This window comes from Manacus candei, unplaced genomic scaffold (assembly GCF_025592945.1).
Source record: "Manacus candei isolate 608988 ecotype Guabito, Panama unplaced genomic scaffold, ASM2559294v1 h1tg000065l, whole genome shotgun sequence".
Taxonomy (NCBI): domain Eukaryota; kingdom Metazoa; phylum Chordata; class Aves; order Passeriformes; family Pipridae; genus Manacus; species Manacus candei.
The window spans coordinates 9,745,741-9,768,870 of record NW_026138113.1 but is presented as its reverse complement, the minus strand read 5'-3'; the positions used below and the strand labels follow the sequence as shown (position 1 = coordinate 9,768,870).

Here is a 23,130-nt window from a genome sequence, read left to right as displayed (position 1 = left end):
GATGAAATCTGACTACAGGAAATGGAGCTGTTCCTTTGTGAAAAGACCCCATTCTGCTTTATAAAGTGAGCCTTGCAGCAATATACTTCTAGAAAACTGCCAAGCTTTGTATACCAAATACTGTTGTAAGGGCTCAGCAATAAAACAGTTGTGGACTTGGGGGTGATCCAAGCACACAATAGCACATCTTTATGCAATATTTCCTCTTTCAACATCCCTCTCCAACACTGTAATTCACTGACAACCGTCGGTTCATTTTAATTCCAAAATTCTAGCCCAGAACACTAAGCAGTTTATAGAGTCTGAATTCTTGTGTGGGCATATTAATTATTTAAATCACTAGTCTAAATCCTGTTCCAAAGAGCTCTTGCTGGGAGTCCTTCAGGAGCAGACTGATCTATTGCTTATTATCGCCTACTGGGTTGTACTGCAAGTCAGAGGCATGTTCAGTATTTCCTATCAACAACCCTCTGTATAGCTGGCTGTTGTGAGGGCACTGAGTGATTGTGAATGAAGGGGAAAGCAGCAAATATATGTTAGAGGATATATATAAAATGATCCAGTGAATTGATATAGCCCCTATTAGGGATTGGCTTTGAAACTTCTCAGACGAGTCATTTTTAGAAAAATAAAGTATCCCCAGGCAGATGGGAGAGGCTGTAAAACCCAACTGTGTTGAGTGAGGCTCCTTATCTTGCAAATCACCTTGCAGATAAACACACACAGGGAAGAATCCTGCTGGTTCAGGGGTACACACAACTGTCCACTGCCTTTGGTGAGAGGAGCAATGAGTCAGGTCTGTCTTGCACAGAGAGGGGCAGCTGTATTTTTGTGCATTTTAGCTTTTGTGTTGTTATGAAAATAAACCCATGAAGTTTTGTCCATTTTGCCTTTTTGGACCTGAAATGGGCACATTTCAGCTGTTTCAGTGGCAGGGCAGGCGTTCAAATGAGAAACACCTTCTGCTCTTAAAAAGCAACTCCAACATATTCACTGCCTGAATAACGAGCCGTGCATTCCTCACCAGCCAGGATAATGGGACCTTCAAAAGCAGAGAAGTTTCACATGACCTTAGTACATACGCCTGACTTTGAGTGCCTGAAAGGAGTGACCTCCATCCCATTCATCATCATGGCTTGTTAACACTCAGATCCACTGTTCTGTGGGTTCCCCCCAAAATTAACCCACCCCAGACCTGAATGGCAGGGCCATGGCTGGGCAGGGAGGTCACACTGAGCCACGGTGCCTAAATGGCCACTCCCCAGAGGACAGACTTTTCTTGTGGGCAGCTCTGCCCCTCCCCAGAACCAGCTCAGAGTCACAGACCTTTGCCAATTACACAGCAGGAGATAACAGGATAATGTTCTCCTTAAACCCACTACGGGACAGTCAACACAGATGCAAAGGAAGGCATACAGCACTTATATTACTTGATATTAATTATAACCTCCATATTTTATTCATGAATTTTACAATTCCAAATATAATGAAACAGTTAGAGTATTTTATTACAAAGCTTATAAAATAATTAAATATTACACTTATAGTTTTTTGCCTTTTTTACACCATAATTCATACTTTGTGACACTACCATTTTCTTTCCTCAGTTGTCACTTAAGGAAGTGAGCAAAGAAATATAAAGGAAAAGCTATGCATTAATAAATTAATTATTTTACATAAAATAATAAAAAGGACACAATTATAAAAACAAAACAAAAACAACCTTGTAGTTTTCCTAGAAAAAAAAGTTATAATTACACAATGTCCAATATCAAGACAGAGCGGTGTAGGTTGAGATATGTTTCCAATCATCATTTCTTAGAGTATCACAGAATACATGTTTTTAATTTAAATTGTTGCAGAGGGAACTGCTAATTTTAAGTGACCACTGTCTGGCATTAGTGCTGAGCTGGCTAATTTTATGCTGAAACCATACTTTAAAAAAAAACAGTCAAACTGAACTACATTCATCAAACAAAGTTGTGGGATTGGGTGGAATTAGATAAATACGTCCCTCATAGGCACTCCCCAGAAAATTACAGTAGGACACAGCTCTGTCTCAGATGGGTTTGGCAAACAGGTTGGGGATTTTTTCAAGGCAGAAACCTTTTGAACTGCACCATTTGATCGTGTCACCGAGCACCTCGATACTGAACGGTTACAAATATCATTATGTTTACAATTCTTTTGTTTGCTGGTGGATTCTGAACTAAATACAAGTATTAGGAGAGTGTATAAAAATAGAATTGACTTTTATTTGGTTTGAGTAAATAATCCACTTATCTTTTTCAAGCGCTTTTTCCGCATAACCTGTGTGAATAAATAACTGTTCAGAGAAGTTCAGTATGAATTAATGGACTGTAATATTCTTATTATTTCCTTTGGGTAATGAATGAATCAAAATTTGCAGAGATTTGAGATTGAAAGGAAGACATTCTTCAGTATCTTGGCATTCAAACAATCTAGCTTCTGAAACAAAACTACTTTAAAATATCAAGTTTAAATTTTAAAATTACATATCTAATGAGCTTAGAAAGTTGAAAACATAACCATTGAGCTCAATAAATCTGAGTTCCTTGAGTTAGTTGAAACATAAAATCCTTATTAATTGTAACACAGCAATATTAAAAGTCCAAATATTCTAACGCTGAGTATTTCTAGGAATACATTTTCAAGTTACTAGTTAACCACCTCTGAGTTTCTACACAAAGCAGAAAATGAATTCTTCAAAATAATAAGAACATTAGCATGATGCAAAACTTGCTTTTCCAGCAGCAAGTCTGATAGAGAAGCACCATAAATCTTTGTAGTGCACTATTTACTTCTGGTGGTCACACGTGTGACACTGTGCTCTCCAGCCAACAGCCATTGGAATGTCTCTCTGTGGCAGCAAACAGCTTCCTCACCCTGGGACAACGGTATCATAAAAAAATTATGAGAGGAAACGCTTTTGACAGTGTGCTCTGTCCTGCTGCCACGCCGCAGCCTTTCTCCTCCAGCTCCCCATCTCTTTTTCGCTTTGCATTCTGGTAAATTAGCCAGAAAAGGCTTCCTTGCCTTAATTTCTTCCTCGTAACATGTGACAGTGCAAAATGACACTTTTAAAGAAAGAAGAACTTCCCCTCGAGTCTCAGTGTTCAAGTGATCCATAGTACCCTGTGCTTTAGTGAGGTCAGCAAATAAAGAAAAAAAAGAAGCATTCCTTTTTCAACACATATCCAACAATTACTGTACCTCAGACATTCCCTTAGAAAAAAAACAAGTCTCTTCCATCAGTGGTTTATGTGGCACCATGTCTTGCCTCAAAGTAGAGATAATTCCAACATAAATTGAAGAAGAGAATCCTGTCACTGAAGGGTTCAGATAACTCGCTGCTATCAGTTCTTCTTCGTGCATGATTTACAACACTGCTTGCCATAAAATTTGTGGTTACAGACACCATGCTGGGGCACCAGATGACACCAAGTGAAGAAATCCACACAAGAAGGATCATCTGAAGGAAAGAAATCCAAGCAATATGGTAAGACTGTGTTTTTAGCAAGTCTGCAAGTCGGGCAATATTTCCAAACATTTGTATGCAATTGTAAATATTAAAAACATGGTGGGTGACTCAATTCAAAGAAGAGGAAACATGAGCGAGCTTTCATCTCAAAAATACTAGTTTCTTTTTTTGTTAAGGGATCAAATTTAGTAATTTATAGAGATAGAGCTAATATCACAGGAGGGTCAGAGGCTGAATTAAAAAATTTAGAGTACACTCTGAAGTTCAGGAAAACAGAAGGAAGTTCCACATTAGAGGATAGAAAAACTTATCCGTGTTTACACCTCTGATTACAAATGTTGTTCTAAAGCCAGGTACTTGCACATATGAGCCTGCTCTACACTTGATGCCAACTGCTTCTTGCCACCACCATCCCACAGAGTTCACCTGCACCTCAAAGTAGTGTCAGCTCCCAGTGTGAGTGGGTGTCCACACAAACACATGGAAATGGGAATGCCTGGGCCCTGCTCTGAGCACACGTGGGCACACAGTGCTCTGCTCCCTGTCTGTGTCCCAGCACTTTCTAGAGGCACTTCTTTCTGTCCGTTCCACTCTGCAGGGAACCCCAGAAATCTCTTCCTCAGACACTTCAGTTGTGTGCCATGAATCAGGCTTTTAGGACTATGCCCTGTTGGTGAAATCTTAATTAAGTGCAATGAGAAAAGAGACAGTGTTTAGTTCTGAAAAGCCTTTAATTACAAATACAGGTAAGTCGTATTTTTCAATTAAGATCTTATTTCTCTTCAGTTTCTGTACAGATCATTTATACACACAGCTCTGCTGCTTTAAAAACATTTCGTAGCTGCTCCTCTCTCCAGTTTTGTAGAGGATGCTTTATGTTTCTTTAAATGAGCAGAGTGATGATTCATTTGGATGATTTATAAACAAATTCACTGTGTCTGAGACAGCAATAGGACTCAATGAGCTTCAGCAAAATTTATAGCTAAACTGAAATCTCCTGTGAGCATGGGAAAAGATTTCATTCAGCTCTCAGAACTACTGTTTACATGGTCAATAAAAGGAATTTACAAGGAGACTGAAATAAAATCTAGCCACCACTGTATTCTCAGGTCAGCTAAGCTGAGTCACAGCAGATAAATGCTCCCTCACATGGCACAGACAACTTCTTCATGTTCCCTGGACCAGGAATCATCTCCATCTCTCTATAGGAACTTCTTTGGATTCATCACCACTGCTTTTTTTTAATTCCCTTTTATATCATGGCAAAGGTGATTTTTTTTTGTATGCCTTTACCACTCTCAAATTTGAATTAATAGGAAAACTATTTCTTTTTTTTTTTTTTTTTAAAATATGCCATTTTTTCTCAGCTTTTAAAAACTTAAGCCCGTCTGTAAATTCTAATGGTAGGGAAAGAAAACACTGTTCTTGAACAAACACTTGTCCAGGAAGTGGGGAGCTCAGTACTGAACTGCAGCCTTCCCACTCCACAGCACTGCCTTTCCATTCTGCATGGAGTGTCAGGAGGGATGCAGCTGGAGTTCAGCACCAACCTTCCCGTTCCTTCCCCTGCTGTCACCAGACAGAATCTGGGAGGAACCAAAACAGACAAGAGACGAAAAGCACACACCACACAGAGGAAGGAAAGCTGTTCTAAGTAAGACAGAAGAAGCTCTCCTGCCATGAAAGGGTAAATTTTTAAAAAATTACAAATTACTCTTTAAAAAAAAATGTATGAGGAGGAAGCAACATTAATAAATCTTTATTCCCACTTTGAAGATCAGAGGACAGTGTTAATATTACAGAGGTATGGTTGAAAACTTTACACTTGGGACCTAATCCAAGGACTGTTGGAAGGAACACAAAGAGTCCCACAAAATTCAGTGGATGGGGATCAGGCTGTCAGTCCCTTATTTCTATTTACCCAAGTATTTATACGTTGTTCAGATTTTCATTCCTTTAAGCAGTTGGATTTACTAGGAGTCACAGTGACCCTAACTGCATTTAGCAGAGGGGTGGAAATGACCTGGTTTGTCCAGGAAAGTGCAAACTCTCCCTGAAACATTAATTTCTTGCCTGTGATCACTGAGCTGGAGCTGCATGGCTGATAATAGAGACTGATTTGCTTCAATGTGATTCCAGCACAGCTGGTTTCCTCTCTTTCTGCTGGTTTAGACAGAAAGTTAGAGAGCAGTGAGGAGATAATTGATCTCTAGAGCCTGACGACCCAGGTATAATAAAGGGGAAAGGGCTCCTGCAGATGTGAGGAGAGAGAGAAACAGGCCAAGGCCAAAATTAATAACAGACAGTACTTCAAACATGAAATATAGCAGGGGAAAACAGGGGTGAAAGAAAAGTCCTTGCTATGTAACAGAAAAGGGAGTTATACAGGAACTCCAAAGTACAGCAGAACCTTTTAGGAAGGTTAATTTGAAGTGTTAGGAACATTTACTGATAAAAACAGCAGAAGTATTTCTTATCCCTTTTAGGACCATTTCATCTCTATAGACTTGTTTGGATTAAGGTCCCCTGATAGATCAGCTTGATACTCTGCATGTCTTGAGCTGATGCAGTAGAATGGTTAGGATCTCCCAGGGTTTCACAGGGTTTCTGTGCACAGGGAATGCCAGGAACTGGGGCAGACATTGGGGGTGGTTGGCTAATGTCAGTTTACAAGATGCAGGGCCAGAGCTTGACCTCTGCTCCCAACTCCATTACCACCTTCCTCTTGCAATCCAGCTTGGGTTTTATAGAGGTTACTTTCAGCTCCCAGTTTTAAAATGGTAACAAGTCAATTAATGTGCAGTATTTTGAAAGCTAATGTTTAAAGTGCTTTAGCATACCTAGATAACCAGTGTTATGTGGGATAAGCCTGGACCTCCATGAGTTTTTTTCACACAGTTAGGAAGGAATGAACAGTGACCATCCTGTAACCAAATATATGGGACCACTCTGTGTCTGTGATGGTGCTGAGAGAATTCCTCTTCCATCATTCCCTGCTCCTCACACTGAAGAGGCAGAGAGGGATACAGTAGACATACAACTGTGGAGAGAGCTTAATTTCATGTTCCCTGACGGCATGTCTCAAGGACATTCTAGACAAAACATTTGTGGAGTCCCGGGATCTGGGTGCAATCTGAAGCTTGGTCTGACTTCAAAAGACTAAAAGTAAATGGCAAATTCTTATTGTTTAACTCCAGAGTTGCTATTATTAATCACAAAGCAGTACCAGCACAGGATGCTTCTGTTATTCAACAAAGAGTATAAAGGTGCAGCTCAGAACCAAACAGCATAACTATTTCACATACTGTTTTTAAAATCTCCTGTGTCAGTCATACTCTTAAGTTTGCTTTAAGAGGGCTCAATTTGAGAAGAGACATGCTGTAGTATCAGACAGTTACTGTCAATCTGGAAGCCTGGGAAAAAATCATTTATGAAGGAACATGCCAAATCAGTGAGTGTAACAAAAAGGTGGGCTTTGCTGGCTATAGAATTCTAAGGAAACAACTCTGCTGCAGCATGTAGAGCCGAGGTTTACCTCTTTTCACGGGGACTGGGCAGAAGTTGGTGTTGCAAGCTCTCAGGACAGCTGGTTTCTGGTGGGGCAGGCACCCAGACGCTGGTCTCCCCTGGCGCAGGCACTGCACACTCCGGGTCTGCACTCCCCCTCCACAGGTCACCGTGCACTGAGGAGAAAAGGAAAAGCTGTCTTTCATTGCAGAGACTCTGGAAGCCCATGAAAGCCAAAGTGGGGAGTTTCAAGGGCTTTGGATGAGACTTTCAAAGCAAGAAAGGTCAGGATTGGATGTGTCGCTGTTCAGTAACCCCCACCAGGACCAACTTTTCAGAGACATGTCTGTCTTTTGGTTATTTAAGGACTCAGCTGAAAATCTGGTTCCTTAAGTTAGGCATTGAGACAGAAACTGAACATTTTAGAAAACCTATTCCTGACTGCCTGCCCCGATTTCTTTTGATCTCTGGGCCCAATCCTGCTGCCTTAACAGAGATAAAACTCCCATTGGAACAATAATTATGGCAGTATCTGGGGAAAACCACTATGCATTTGCAGGAAGAGCTATGAATTATTTTAACATTAATAAGCCTTTTACTTGTATGTGTTTCATGAAGAGTTGTCTTTAAGATAAATGTGATCATTTTCATCTGATTGCAATTGTCAGGCATACATTGTTTCATATAAATGTTATTAAATGAGTGTGTGTCTCTTTGATATATGACTCGTGAAGTAGATAAGTTCCAGAAATACAGAAGCTTGTTTGCAAGAATGTAGAAACAAATACAGACTGATCCCACAATTAATCATAGTATTTAGGGAATTCCAGGCAATCTGTGCAGATGCTCAAATACATTGTGCACAGAGATATGCAGCAGTTCAACCACAGTGCACTTTGAAGATGGAGAAGAAACTGTTGGAAAATGAGTGTGGAATGTAATGCCTCTCAAGCACGAATAACATTTTTAGGTGACATTCTTCAGTTTCAGGACAAAGAAATGAGCTGCACCAAAGTACATGATGGATGTGGACCAGCTGCATCATGTTTCAGTGGCTGAGTGGTGTGGCCTTCTTTAGGGAATGGCTACGTGCAGGAGACACCTGGGAACTGTTAGTACTGGGGATGGCTCCAATGTACCACTGGACTTTTGACTCCAGCAGAATGTAAGGCTGGAGCTGGCTTTAATCTGGGCAGCCTGGGCTCACCCTGCCGTGGTCACAGGGGCATGGCTGTCAGCATTTTACAGCCACCAGCTGTTTGTGCCACTCCAGCCAGTGTGCCTTCTGTGGGATATGATGGAGCGTGGTGCTCTCCAAACCCAGCACAGACACCTCACCTGCATTCCAGGGCATGCACTGCCCAGGAGGCAGCAGTCACACTGCAGTTGTGTTGTTCTGCAGAGCTGTGCAGGGAAGAGCACCAGGGGATGTGACTTGAGCTACTGTACAGAGAAACTTGGTCCTTCTGCAAATTCCTTAGAGTCAAGACATGAAATACTGCTGAAAGAGCAATAGCCAGGACAGGGAGAGAGGTGAGAGAGCTTTCCATTCCTACCTGCTGCCAAGGTGAGGAATACCAGCCAGACACCATGTTATACAATGTCTGTGATGGACAGGCTCCCTTGTTACAAGGTTCCTCCAGCTTGGTGTTTGGTTTCTTGAGGTTTCTGCATCTCCTCTGAGGGAAGGTGAGCAGTTTCCCGTGGATGCTTTTCTCACCACATTTGAGTTCTCGCCTTTGCACGCCTGGGCCGCAGGAGGCTGAGCACTGCAGAGGCAAAACACACCTCTTACATCTACAGGAACACGGTCAGATAAAGGGGAGTGTGCAAGAGAACCCAAAGTGTGCATTATAAAAGCACTGTAGAACTAAACCCACAAAGACCATGCTCGATAATGTGAAAACTGAAATACGAATCCAAGTCAGTGAAAGTCCTGGATAACAAAGACAGCAGGGTACATTTAACTAAATCTGTGTTTGGTGGAGGCTTGCCTAGAACACCTGATTTTCAAATGACAGCTCAGCTTTCTGTCCTCCCCATGGCTCGTGTGTGTCCCTGAGTCAGCATTTCCTAGAACAGAAAGGCAGGCAGTGAGCCATGTAAGTGCACCACTTTACCTCACTCCAGGAAGAAATCACCCACTGGAGCCGGTCATTTTTGGGACAGCGTCCTAGCACACAGGTCTGCTGGGATTCGGGTCTGTGGTCTCTGCTGCACATACTTTCAGGCAAGATTTTCACCTTGGGAGAACCAGTACTTTTGCAGTAGACATCCCGTTTCTTAAGACCTCTCCCACAAGTCTTGGAGCACTGTGACGGAAAGAAACACTCATTTGAAGCAGAGGAAATGAAAATTGGCATTATTTGTATTTTACAGCAGAATGTAGAAGTCATGGCTAACATGTTGTGTAGCTGCTATTGTATATTAGCAAATTTGAAATTCTGCTGGTACATAAGTAACAGTAACATCTGTATGTCACTTCTACAATGTTGCTCTAAGTGCTCTCTTAATGTAAGCTGTGAACTCTCACAGCCCCCATATAGAAGAGATATGAGTAATATCTCTTTTCCATAGATGAGGTAAGTTGGACTTGTGAGCAAAATGCTTTTGTGAGCAAAGTGCTTTCTCCCTGCTCAGCACAGCTGAAAGCTGGTCCTAACCTCCCATGGCAGAATCTCCCATGGCAAGATGCTCTCAGCTATTTGTTTTTTTGTCCTCACCTTGGCCTAGAGGGATGAGATAGAGGCAGAGAAAACCACCCAGGGAATTGATACATAACTCCTTCACCGAGCGGATCTCACCGCAAGACAGAATCTGATACAGACCGTGGTTAAGGAGTTACACCAAAGATGTTTTAATTGCCAACTGCAGCTTAGGACAAGTCACCAGTGAATAAAAAAGCATTGCTGAACCGTAGCTCAGTGGAACAGGCATTCTGCAGCTTTCACTGCCTTAGCATACAACAAAATGCCTGAACGAGCCATTTCTGAAGAAATGAAGGAATAAACACTGTCAGCTTCCTACTTTCTTGCATCCTCTTCTAATTGTTCTTCTTTCTACTAATAATTATGGGGCATGTTCCAAGGCAGAATCACTACTTGTGTCAAATTACAAGTGCTTTTAAAAGATTTCATGAAAGCACAGTTGTGTTGAGGATGTAACAGAAATACCTGCATGTTGAAAATCTGTGGTTTTAATCCTTCGCCAAACAAACAAAAAAGTTCTTTTCATTTAAAATGTGTAGAGAGGCTGGGTTTAGATTAGATATTAGGAAGAAATCCTTCCCTGTGAGGGTGGGGAGGCCCTGGCACAGGTTACCAAAAGAAGCTGTGGCTGCCCCATCCCTGGAAGTGTCCAAGACCAGGTTGGATGGGGCTTGGAGCAACCTGGTGTGGTGGAAGGTGTCCCTGCCCATGGCAGGGGGGTGGAATGAGATGAGTTTTAAGGTCCCTTCCAACCCAAACATTTTGTGATTCTATGATTTTGCACTTTTTCCTCTTAACTCCTTTGAACTTGTGATCTAACAGTTTTCAGCTGAATCTTAAAATCTTTACTAACTTGTTCAATAGGCCTGTTAAACTATATTTCAGCAGGACTTGTAAACTTAAAATCTCTACACCTCTTAAAGAAGAGGAAAATGGATTTTTCTTAATTGTCATTTTTTTATTTTAGAGGAGTAAAGTCTGAATGTGGGAATGTATTTGAAGATCTGGTTTTTACAATCTCCTGCTGCACTCAGGTTTCCTTCAGATACACTGTAAGAAACTCATTTTGGATTGTTAAAACTCTGTTTCAGTGGACTACTGAGTGGTTACTCGACTGTCACATTCCAGGGCACTGCCCTGGAGGGGCAGTCTGTGCTTCTCAGCTGGGAATGCTGAGGTCAAGGTGTTCTTGAACACCTAAAGAGTAACAGTGCCAAGAACAGAACACATAAGTAATACATTTTTCAATAAATTTAAATCCATCTCGAATCCTTTTGATATAAGTGTACTGCCAGCTCTCCCTTAAATCCCAGATTTCTCATTACTTTGCTTATCCTTACATTAACCATTCACAATAGCACCAACAGCAGTGAAAGATGGAGCAGAGCTGAGGTTTTTGTGAGCATCTGTGTGTTTTTTAGCTCAGGTGGTTCAATATCAGGGACCTCTCAAGGGTGTAAAGCAGGGTGTGTACACACAGAATCTGCCCACAGGCCTCATGCCCCTCATGGCAGTATCTGCAGCAGCACTGCTGGCAGTAGAGTAGCTGCTCAAACAGTGGCAAAAGTACAGAAGTCATTAGTGAACGTGTAAATCACAAATATATCAACCCACAATCCATATACATGTGTGTAACTCTAAGCCCAAATACTTCTTCATTCCTTGACTGCCTGTCACCTCTGAGAGAACTTAATATTGCTTGGGAAGTAATCTCAGAGGGGGTTAATGGCTTGAAGAATTCATAGAGCCGTGAGTTATGAAATCAGAAAGAATTATCTGTCCATTTATGTGCACCACCTAAAAGAACACCACCTGTCTGCTCCTGGCAAGCCCTCCTGTCTGAGCACTGCTGAAGGCTGGTTACAAAGCATATATAGTTTACATGTTTATACACACATGGTTTACACATTCTCTTCATGAATGAAGCCACTTGCAAAACACTGAACTCCACAGAGTTTGCACTATTTTTCTTTTTGAGGAGAGTTTTTTGCAATGTTTTCATTATGCCAGCAGACTAAGATTTCTCCAAATTACCTGAGACCACGGGCCAGGGCTCCATTCTGGTGGGCAGTCCTGACTATTGCACATCTGCACCTGTGGGGGGGTGCTGACAGGACACAGGGAATGGGCCACGACCTCCTCTCTTTGGAAAGCCCTTTTCTGGACACACCGAATGAGGCGACTTTGCTGCCCTCCTCCACAAGACTTGCTGCATGTGCTCCACTCACCTGCTGACCAGCTTAGAGGAGGAAAGGCATGTTAGAAACACGGGAGTGCAATTAGCTTTATAAAATCCATACACATGAGCCACCTATCAAATGTGAATTATTTAGGGACCCTGCTCTGCCGATCTCCTGATGGACTGATATCTGCTCAAGCAATCAGAGAGCTGTAGTTACATTATCTACCTTCAAAGCATGGAACATTTTGCTAGGGATAAAATATAAGTCACACAACTAGAAAAACAAGTACTGCTTATTTACAGTTCTCATCTACTAGAACCAGCTTGCCTATCAATCTGACTTGGAATCTGGAATTCCACGGGGACTGAGAGAGACGCTGCCGTTGAGGCTGGTGGAGTATTTAGAAAATATAAGGGTCTGGTTAACAAATCACCATTCCTTTTTAACCCTGTCTATGCTGTTTATTAAAACGTCTCTCTCACACAGGAAAAGAAAAACGTTTTCTAAATAGATTATTTAGAAATGGATGATCCCTTCTGTCACCGTAGCTGCTGAAGAGACACAGACTAACAGAGGCCAAAGGAAGGAGACAAATAGATGGAGAGACTTCTGTAATAAGATAAGGTTTGATATTGCCCTTTGTTGATGACTTTTCCTTTTTACATCTCTCTCAGAAGACAGGATGAGGGAGGAAGATTCACCTAAGCTGATGTAAGGAAAAGTTGGCATGGAAAGGAAAGAAAGGCCAGTTTAGCTGAGATGTACCTACCAGGTTTGTGCTTAGATACACTCATCCAGGGAGACAAATGTGAAGGTATGTCTGTCAAACCCTACCAGTCTACATTCACCATAAAGAACTTGCTTGCTAAAAGCAGCAGTCCTGTCACCAGTGTCATGAGGATTTGAAAAGGCTCTGAAAGGCTGAGAGAGCCTGGAAAAGAGAAGGCTCAGGGGTGACCTAATTGTGCCCTCACAGTGCCTGAAGGGAGCCTGCAGGAAAGATGGAGAAGGACTTTTCACAAGGACAAGCTCAAGGACAAAGGAGAATGGCTTTGAGCTGAAGGAGGGAAGGTTTAGATTAGATATTAGGAATAATTCTTCCCTGTGAGAGTGGGGAGGCCCTGGCACAGGGCCCTGCCCAGAGAAGCTGTGGCTGCCCCATCCCTGGAAGTGTCCAAGGCCAGGTTGGACAGGGCTTGGAGCAACCTGGGCTAGTGGGAGGTGTCCCTGTCCATGGCAGGGGGTGGGACAGGATGAGTTTTGGGGTCCCTTCCAACCCAAACCGTTCTGGGATTCTATGAATCTATGACTATGATTTAAACGTCCTCAGACTAATAAATCTGGCAGACAGACAATGCAGAATCTAAATAAAACAGAGGAAATTTAACCAGCACAAGCTGTTGGGCAGATCTGTGCTCGAGGCACAGACATGCTGCAGCTACACGTCATGTCCCTGAAGTGACACAAAGTCTGAGGAGTTACTGCCAGTTGTTTGGGGTAAGTTCAGTTTTGGAATGCCAAGAACTGCTCAGTACTTCTATTCTTGAAGCCCTGAGTGGGTCCCCAGCCGTTGTGGAACACTTTGGAAACATTCAACCAAGTGTCTTTGTCCTCGAAGGCTTCCAATGTAAGACCATAAATAACAGCTAGATAGGAAAACAGAAGTGAAGAAACAGAGGAAATTCTGAATGACTAAACCATTACTCATTGAGAACTCTTATTCAAAGACCCAGCACTGAAATTAAACTGAGGATTTTAGAAAAGTTTTACAAATTTTTAATTATTTATTTCACAGAAAGGTTCTTGTCTCAAATCTGACCATTTGGCCTATCCTGCTTCCACAGTTTCTCACAGCATCAGTCCTGTGACCATTGGAATAGCTCCTTACATACAGTTTTAATGATAAGAAAGCTTTTTATTTCCTGTGTGAAAGATGCACAGCTTCCCACTTGCCTGTCTGTTCACATCTGCCTGAAAACAAAGCTAACTTTAATTTGTAGAAAATGCCTAAAAAGCCTATTTTTGCAAAATCCCTCTGGGAATAGAAGAAATCTCAGCTCTCAGAGTCTAACAACTCCTGTAACTGCCAAAAGTAGGGGAAATATAAAAGGCACTAATTTAAGGACAAAGAAATATTAATGTGAAAAGTCAGTAGTTATGTAATTCCAGAAACACATCAGAAGTTTCCTTTTTGTCTGATTTATAAATATTTGGACCATTTCACTACAAACTTCTGGGAAAAGAGTTTTAATCCATTTTACAACTTTTAATTAGTTTGCCTTGATGTTTCTGACAACGGTGACTGGTAGACCAACCAAAAGTGTTCACTTTAAGAGTTTATTCACCATCACTGCTCAGAAAGTTCCCTTCTTCACAGAGGAGCGGGCAATAAACCTACTTTAATGTCCTCTAGTAAACTGCCATTTTCCAAGATAATCTGGGCTGTGATCCAAGAGTATCTTTCATTAGCTCAAATAACTAAATAATTATGACCAGGTTTGGCAGCTCTGAAACCCAACAACAACAGTGTGCAGCGCTGGTGCCTCTCTGTGTTCTTACTGTTGGGACAGTAGTTTGGGCCCACTCAGACTAATAAGCCTTTGTTCTTATGCAACAATTATTCCTCACTGACCCTTACAAGTCTGGAGCCTCTTTTATGTCCCAAAACTGACACACTTGTATCTCATCTGTTAGTCACCTCCTTCCCTCGCCTGTTCTGTCTGCTGTACTGGGGTTTGTGTTAATTGTTGGCTATTAAGCATTCCTCCATGTGATTTATTAATTAATCCTACTTTTTTTTTTTTTTCTGTTGGCAGTCTCAGGTTTATGGGAAATATTACATGCTACAACTTTCTGGGCAGATTCCTCAGCAGAGAGATTCTGGCATAGTTTCACTCAGCTGAATGGCAATGTGTTAATTTAAGGCATGATCCTACATGTAGATCCTCCATGCATTAATATATCCTAAGGATTTTATGAATAATTAATTAGTGAGTTGAACTGTTTTTCCCTAGAGGTGCTTGGGGCTTTTACATCTTTTCTTTTTGTACTCTTTTTAGGGTTCAAGTCATTAAATGTATTTTAAATAGTAAATTATACAATAGCTGCAATTTCATCATGAAAACACTGCACTGTGTGTCAAAATGGATATTCAGCAGTTTCACTGATAGGTATATCAGTGGATGTTCAAAGTACATCAGGATCTCAGGTTAATAGAAATGGAAATTTTGTGTGTGGTCAGTAGAAGTTAATGTGATTTGGGTGGAGCTTTATAGCATAATGATGCCACATCAAAATGAAGGTAGGCATAAAGAGCTTAAAAACACTCCTGAGGACATCACAGACAATACATTTCTGTGGGCACGATACTGAGTTCATTGGATAAAAATAGTTCTGGCAGAAGATAAGTTGCATATGAAAAGACTGGGTTTGGCTACAAAGATTACTTAAAATTGGTATTGAGAAAATCATGTGGCTAAACGCAATGTAAAGAAACTGCTGAAGCAGGAACACGGGGCTCTCATGTCACATGTCACCATTATTTAAACCTTATCTCTATCGTTTTGTGGTCAGAGTGTATAATTTGCCATTTGGGTTTTGTGTACTCTGCTGTAATCATTAAATTCTGCAGGAAATTCCAAACTATTACGGGACTATTTTTCAGTATGTTCAACATATTGCAAATTATGGATTTTTAAATAAAAACAAAGTCACTGCAGAACATATGCATCTTTTTGCTTTGCCCCATCATCCTCTTCTGGACTGGGGGAGAAGAGGAATGCTTTCTATTAAACTTCATTAAATGTGTTATTTTATGAAGTATGGGCTTAGCCAACTGCTTTTACTGCCCCGTTGCTTTCATCACTGGAGAGTAAAACCAGCAGATGACACCAGGTCTAGACCCTTCCTGCATTTCTTCTGCTTCGGTGCATCTTCAAATTTATTTATTTCCCACTGACTGAAACACTCTCAATTTTTTCAACATATCACTTTAGAAAATCTCCTGCTCTGGAGTCCAAATGTCTTGTCCAACATAGTACAGCTTTTGTGATCTTTAGTATAAAATTAAAATAATGCAAAGGTTGCAAAATCAGGAATCCAAAAGTGAATAAAAAGCAGAAGAAAGATGGCCATTTATATCCCAATCTACCTATTTATACTCTAAGCCACATAATACTGTGGTTAATTATATAAGCACACAACATTTTTTTTTTTCAAAAGGACCCCTACTACAGCTACTATAAATCAGTGCAACTCCCTTGGTTTTTAAATTGATTTAGACCAGCTGGATTCTAAGAGCTTATCTATATGTCAATGTCTTCCTTTGCATCTCACCTTTCTTTTAGAAAATAGGGTTGTTCACATAGGCAATGCCTTCATATTTATTTCTGTGGGCACCAGGAGCATTGCTGACAATTTGTTTGGTTTAGATAGTCCTCTTCTTGGTATCACAATACTCCGTGGGGCATTTTGCCCAAAAATCACTAATTACACTTCACAAGACTCTTTTAACCTAATCTAACATGTGGAATGTGAGCCGTGGGGGCCACGCTTGCACACAGGGAGTAGCACTTTACTCAGGAAATGGGCTTAGTGGTTCAAGATGAGTAAAGGTGGCAGAGGAGGCCTGTGAGCGAGCTGGATTTGCTCTGTGTCACAGGGCTCACCCCAGCACGGTGACAGAGCTCAGCAGGCCCTGCTCAGACATCAGACACACCGACACTGTTATCCTTGGGCAGCAGCCACACCACTCACGTCTTTAAACAATCCCTGGTTCACGTTACAGAACACAAAGGGGGTCATCTAGCAGGGAAACAATTCCCTGTGCCTGGCACACTCGGGCACAAGGCACAGCCAGCAGGTACAAAAACACAGAGAACTTACTATGCTGGGCATGGATTGGTGTTGCACAGTTTTGTTTCAGTCAAGGGCTTCATCCTTGGGCCACAAAGGGAGGTGTTGACTCGTACACGATGATCTTCCAAACAAATTGCTTTTGCTGTAATGTGCCCTGGGGAAGCATTTGAAAAAAAATTACACTACAATAAACATTTATTCAAAATGTAAGAGAAAAAGTAGTAGGCAACAATTTTAATTAAACAAGCCCAAGCTCATCCTTGGTACAATTCCACTGACTTCAACTAAAATAGGTTTTTATCCAGCAACATGTTTTTAACATTGATTTCCTTCTTTGTACTATTGCAGTCAGATGAAAATTTGAGTTATAAGCAGCATATTTGCAGAATCTTCCCTCAGCAAAAGTTAGTGATTCTTCAAATCTTAATTCTCTGCAGACACTAGCAGGGCTTGTTTAGAGCCCTCCTCATGCCCCTACAAACTGCAAATAGACATTCTGCACACTTTTTACAGTATATGTTTACAGACTCCAGAATTCTGCAGGTTCCTGTACCTACACTCAATCTAGTGTCAGCATCAGGACAGGTTACAGAGAAGACTGCAAATGCCTTAAGAGATGAAGTGATTTTCTAGATTTATCTTTTAACTGAGATCTATCATTCACCTCCCACATGGTTCATTTGGCACAGTGAGTCAAATCTGGAAGCACAATTGTTTCCATCATTTTTATATTCATGCTGCTACCTTTTAAAGGGAAGGAAGAAAATACAGCTGGCATATTTTAGGGCTGCAGTGCTCCTGGTGGCTCTTTCTTCCATGAACTGTTTACTGAGATGCTGTGAAGTCTGACAACACTCTGGCAAGATATTCCTGAGTTTCACCTGGATGGGCTATTTTGCCAATACAGGAGCACAACGTGGCATTTCCTTCATTACCCAGTCCTGTTCTCTGGTATTAAAGACTTCCCACATGCCAGTTTTCTGCTTTCATTACACTCCAGAATTACTTTCACTGACAGAACACCCAGGATTCAGAAAAAACAAATAGATGGTCTGTGCAAAGCAAGAGGAACATGGCAATAGGAACTCCTTAGCTTATATGGAATTCCAGACTTTGACCTGGCAGCATTAAAATATTGGTAATTAAACAGTGAGAAGATTTGGTGCAACTTTCAGTGAAGGTCTTGATAATATCTTAGTCTTTTGTTGCTCTCCACAGATAGAATAGATTTTCCTCATTTTACCTAATTTACCTCTATTCAGGATCTTTCAATGTTCCCCAACTGCAACTTCAAAGCACATATTTAATTCCCACATTACTTCAACATCAAGATTATCATATGGATATGGATTGACCTAAACAAAAAAGACTGAGTCACAGTGACATGAATTGAGCCTGGCATGGATTTTTTTTTTCTTTACTATAAAGGAAGTACAAAGGTACTTCATCTGTGTTCTAAATTGTCAGGTAAAAAAATAAGGACCAGGTGTTTGCTGTAACCCCCTGTATGTATCAATACACATTTGCAAAATTAAAGGCAGCTGAAGAGTTTGAGATGCTTTAAAAAAAATTAAACAGAAGAGGCTTGGCAATTGGAAAGTTACCTACCACCACCACAGGTAGCTGAGCACTCAGACTGCACTGTCACCCAGGAGTAGCTGTGTTTTCTGACAGATGTCTTGTTTTCAATGTTGGTTTTGGAAAATGTATATTCCCAAGCAATCCCAGGATTTTTGCCTTGTAACAGGATCTACAGAGGGGTATTTGGGGGTTGTTTAAAAAAAAAAAAAGGGGGAGGGAGTAAAAACAGCATTCTGTCAGTCTGAAGGAAGATGAGCTAAACATGATACAAACACAGTATACATATACACACCATGCTTGTGAAAGGATTTTTAGGCTGGCCATCAAAGCAATAAACACCAAAGTGTTGCTTTGACTTACAGCTGCCTATAACAAAGGAGTGCAGAAACACACAGTCCTCCTGTAAATCAGGGGGCACCTGACTGGGTTGGTGAAGCAGCAATGCCTTCAGCACACATGGAATATCACCCAAAGGCTCTTGGCACTGCACTATTTGTGCTGCCCCCATGCAGCTCTCAGTGCTCTGCTCCTGGCCCTGACCCAGCTAGTCCCTGCACTCACTGGGAACCCACTGGCAGGGGCTGGAGTTTATCCACAGGGGATGGATTTGGGTTTTGGGGGTGGGAGACATTTCCTCTCTTTCACTAAGCAAAGTCCAGGCTGATCCTTCCACAATGCCTTGTAGGAAGGAAGAAGCTTTTGCCCATTAAGGAGGACTCAAAACACTTCACTACAAGAAGCAAAGCAGTAGTAAAGCTGTGTGGGGTTGGGAGCAGAGGTGGTTGGAGATGGCTTCCTCAGTTCTTGAGGCTGAGGGTATGAAACAGAAGTTTCTTTCTTGTAAAAAAAACTCTCTTCTATGCAGAAAAATTTTTTATGCAGATAAATTTTGCTTGGAAGACCCTCAGCTGGTATTTTTCTCATGATGATTGAAGCTGATAAAGCTTCAGTCCAGGAGAGAACCTGTCCTTGAGTGTCTACGGAGAAAGGATTGGAAAAATCTTTTACTTCATGACTTCAGCATAATGTGTTAGGAAATTTACAGAAAGTGTGATTACTGACTATAATAACAATCTTTGTCATTCAATTCAAGAGCCCAGCTCTCAAGGGTGTACTATTTTAGTGGTGAATTATATTGCAGTTTTCATGCAGGCAACTTTCTAAAATTCACTGTATTCATTTCAAGGCTGAATTATAATCAATGCAAGATGGACGAACATCTGACACACACCTAAATTTGGGGAGAAATTTCTAGTTAATGACATTTATTTTAGAAACATTTTGGCAGCAAAGTGCATTTATATTCATACTTAATAGAAACACTGCAAGAGTTTACAGTTACAGAGCTCTATGGATCTTGTCATACTAACATAAAGAGCAGGTGCAGTTAACCTCAGTTCCTAAATATGCTTTTTGATAAGCATTAGCATTTCAAGTATAATTCAAGTCTATGTTAATGATTGCCATTCAAAACATTAATAAAGTTAAGTTCACATGATGTCTGACCCAAGCACTTAAGCAATCCATATAAATAGAACTGATCTCTGTATAGACTGATTTCATAAAAAGCAACAAACTCGCATTTATGTTGTTTGAGACACAGGAATATAATAACATTTTGAAACCTAGCCATGGGTTTTAAAGTATTCTGAAAATGTACCCATTGGAAACCAAAAATTGCCCATGACAGTGAAAATTCAGACCAAATTTGCATGACCTCCAGCTCAATAATGTTGAACACATGAAGGACCTGGACTGCATACTGTTTACTTTTCTAGAAGAAAGAAAAATGGATGCTGTATTTTCCATTTTTAGTAGCCAAAGACTTGATTTCAGTCAGGGAACCTCAATAATGATCCAGACTGAGAATACAGCAATTAAGGTTGCAAAAGGCAAAATACTTCCAGAAGAATTGAAGAGTACGTGTCTCCTCAGGACAGGATTCAGATTAGAAGCTCCTTCAAGCCCAAGTAAATGGAACTATTAGATGTGAATATTTTCATCTCACCCATCCAAGCTTAATTCATGAGCACCTTAGAATGCCTGTGAGATTATGGAAGAAACAGATCTGAGAGTAGTTGCTGACCTCTTTATTTTTACTGAAAATTCTGGGTAGAAATGGTACGATGGGATCTGCTTTAGGGGTAAGTCACAGACACAGGTGTATCTCACAACTATTTTACAAGAACAGGATTAAAACTGAACACTCTGAAATTAGGAGAAGTTAGAATTGAGACTGCTGTGAAACTTCTCACTGCCCTGCAGGGATGCACCCCAAATCTCTGGATCTCCTGCTGGCTTCCCAGAAACCCTCTACCACGTTCAGTACTCCCAGCACATGGTACCCCCTAATGAGCACATCACAGAGCTCCTGTGTCTGACTTTAGGCTCGTTCCTCAATGTGTGGTTCTGTGTCCTTTTTGCTGTACTCTATTCAAACCATTCCCAAGTGTAACTTTCTTCAGGACCTTTCTTTTTCCCTTGAATATTCATCACTATCTGATGTAAATGATTTATAAGATTTAACAGCCCCTTAAGATGAGGGAAAACATCTCTTCTACCTAAAATTTTTATTTTTAGAAAGCTATCAGACTGCTGATAGCAAAAAGTCCAGCTCTGTTAAAACAGCTGTTCCACTTTGAATCTTGAACCCCAAGTCCATGGGCAGTAGAGTTTCCAGGTAAAACAGGGTGCAATAACCTGTTCACTCTACTTTCTTATCTCAAGGACAAATTGAGACAAATATCTAAAGTGTAAAGTTTCAGAACATGTGCTTCAGGGAAAAAATGGGGGTTGTTAACTGTAGTAAGAATTGAGCCCTGGAAAACTATTCTTCAATTAAAACAATTCCTTCTTCTTACAGACCAGACCTCAAAATGTTTCAATTTGCTTTTACTCATCCGAAGGTCCTACGAGTCCAAGGCATTAGCACAGATCTCAGCATCTCAGGCAGCCAGAAACACTTTCTCCCATTTCAGTAGGTGCTCTGTGTTCCTTCAAGCCCAGAGACTGAAATTCTGTCTGGCCTTTTAATACACAGTGTCAAAAGAGGAGGAGGTTTTGTCCACACCACAAAACCTCATGTAAGGGTTAGTCCTCATCTCATTTCATTCTGACAACCGTCATAAAACCGTGCTGTGTCAGTGGCCAAAACCCCTGTAAAGTTTAAAACCTTTCTAATAAAAATATCTTGAAGCATTAGACTGAACATTTGTCTTCTGAAAGCGCTCATTATTTTGTGACAGTAGAGGCAAGGAACAGAACGAATGCATCCAGAACACAGGATTCAGAGCAGGAGAAAGGGAGGATGAGAAGGTAAAAGCGGCAAAAGGTTTTACTCCTGTTAAAACTGTTTTCTCCTGATGCTTCACCTGAGTGTAGGGAATGAAGAGGAAATGATCTTGGACAAGTAAGAACAAGACACCTCAGTATCTATCACTTCAGAGAACAACCACACAGCGGTGTAAGCAACTCAAGCCTCCAGCTGGGTGAGTGCCTGGGGGGTAAACCCTGGCAAGTTGGGCCATATGTATTTTAAGACCTTGGGCTACACCCCCTCCTTGCACATTGGGAAATAGCCACAATTATAACAGGCAGGTGAAGGGAACTTCCTCTCCATTTCCTGGCTGGCAGCCAAAGCTGGAGCCCCTTCCCACCCAGCAGACCGCAAGAGGGAATGTTTACCGAGCGAGAGCTGCACCACAGTCAGGTGTCTGTCCTCCTGTATCATCCCAGCTACGTAGAAAAAAGGTAAAATCAAACTATGGAATAGCACTGGAAACAAAATATTGCAGGGCACAAAACCATATGCTTTAAAGTCCCTGGCACTCAGCTGAAAAATAGTATATTATGTATAATGTTCAACCAGGTTTTCATCAGGAATGCAATACTATTGCAAAGTTGCAATTTTGCCAAAGTAACGAGTATATAAAAAGTTTTCTATCGTATTTTCAAACATTCATTATAAAGCCCTTTCTTAACAACCTAATAACTGAAGTCTGCATATTCAGCCAAGTTATCAGACCTACAAATTTGGAAAGACCTCCAGTGCTAGTCTACTTAACTGGACACATTCCAGCATCTTTTCAGCCAACTGGCATTTGCTCCCAAATTTACAGCTGGCAAACAACCTCCTTAAACATTTCCAGTTCCTCAATAGAACTGTTTAATGTCTACCTTTAACACACCAACCACCTGACTTCAGACACAACACTCAGCAGCTCTGACCGCAGGGCGCAGAGTTATAAAATTTACAGCTTCTTGAGTTGGAAAACCACAGGCTCTACGGCTGGAATCTGCCGGATCTATCCCCAGGAAAAAGAACTGTGGCTTTTGCTTAGGGCACAAAATGTTAAAACAATGGATAAATTGAACTCTCCTGAGTAAAGAACCTTTTCCTTTTGCTGCTAATTTTGATGTGAGAGCTAAACCAATAAATTCTCCAAACTAGCTGTGCATCTGCTCCTTTGTTTGAGATTTTATTTTTTTCCCATGGCCATCCTAAGTTTCCAGTATAATACCTCTATTTTGCAGGCAGATTTTTAAAGAGTCTACCAATGTTGCTTTGTTAGGATTGACTCAGTGCTTTTCAGGGTTTTTTACTGTAAGATGTGTATGTGAAGTTACTTGCAGCACGCTGAATTAAGACAGATTAATTTACACAAGCTAAATTCCTCTTTCTTCCACAATATTTTGTCCAATGTACAGGAAAGCATACTAGTGCCTGGCTTGTAACAAGCCTAAAAAAGACTCATTAGGTCTGTGGAGGACTAACAGACATTTACAAATCACT

General features: G+C 41.0%; 1 protein-coding gene across 1 annotated transcript in view; it reads right to left on the bottom strand.

Moving 5' to 3' along the window:
• Positions 1-1,440: 1,440 nt before the first annotated feature.
• The window catches only part of ADAMTS18 (ADAM metallopeptidase with thrombospondin type 1 motif 18), a 79,355-nt gene continuing 57,665 nt past the window's right edge, over positions 1,441-23,130 (bottom strand). The window contains exons 17-23 of the mRNA XM_051805972.1: positions 18,366-18,507; positions 16,785-16,911; positions 11,752-11,956; positions 9,130-9,321; positions 8,566-8,778; positions 7,038-7,185; positions 1,441-3,493 (exon numbers count right to left, since the gene is read on the bottom strand). Of these exons, the coding sequence (XP_051661932.1) occupies positions 3,378-3,493; positions 7,038-7,185; positions 8,566-8,778; positions 9,130-9,321; positions 11,752-11,956; positions 16,785-16,911; positions 18,366-18,507 (1,143 nt within the window). The 3' untranslated portion in view covers positions 1,441-3,377. The remainder of the gene's footprint in view (positions 3,494-7,037; positions 7,186-8,565; positions 8,779-9,129; positions 9,322-11,751; positions 11,957-16,784; positions 16,912-18,365; positions 18,508-23,130) is intronic.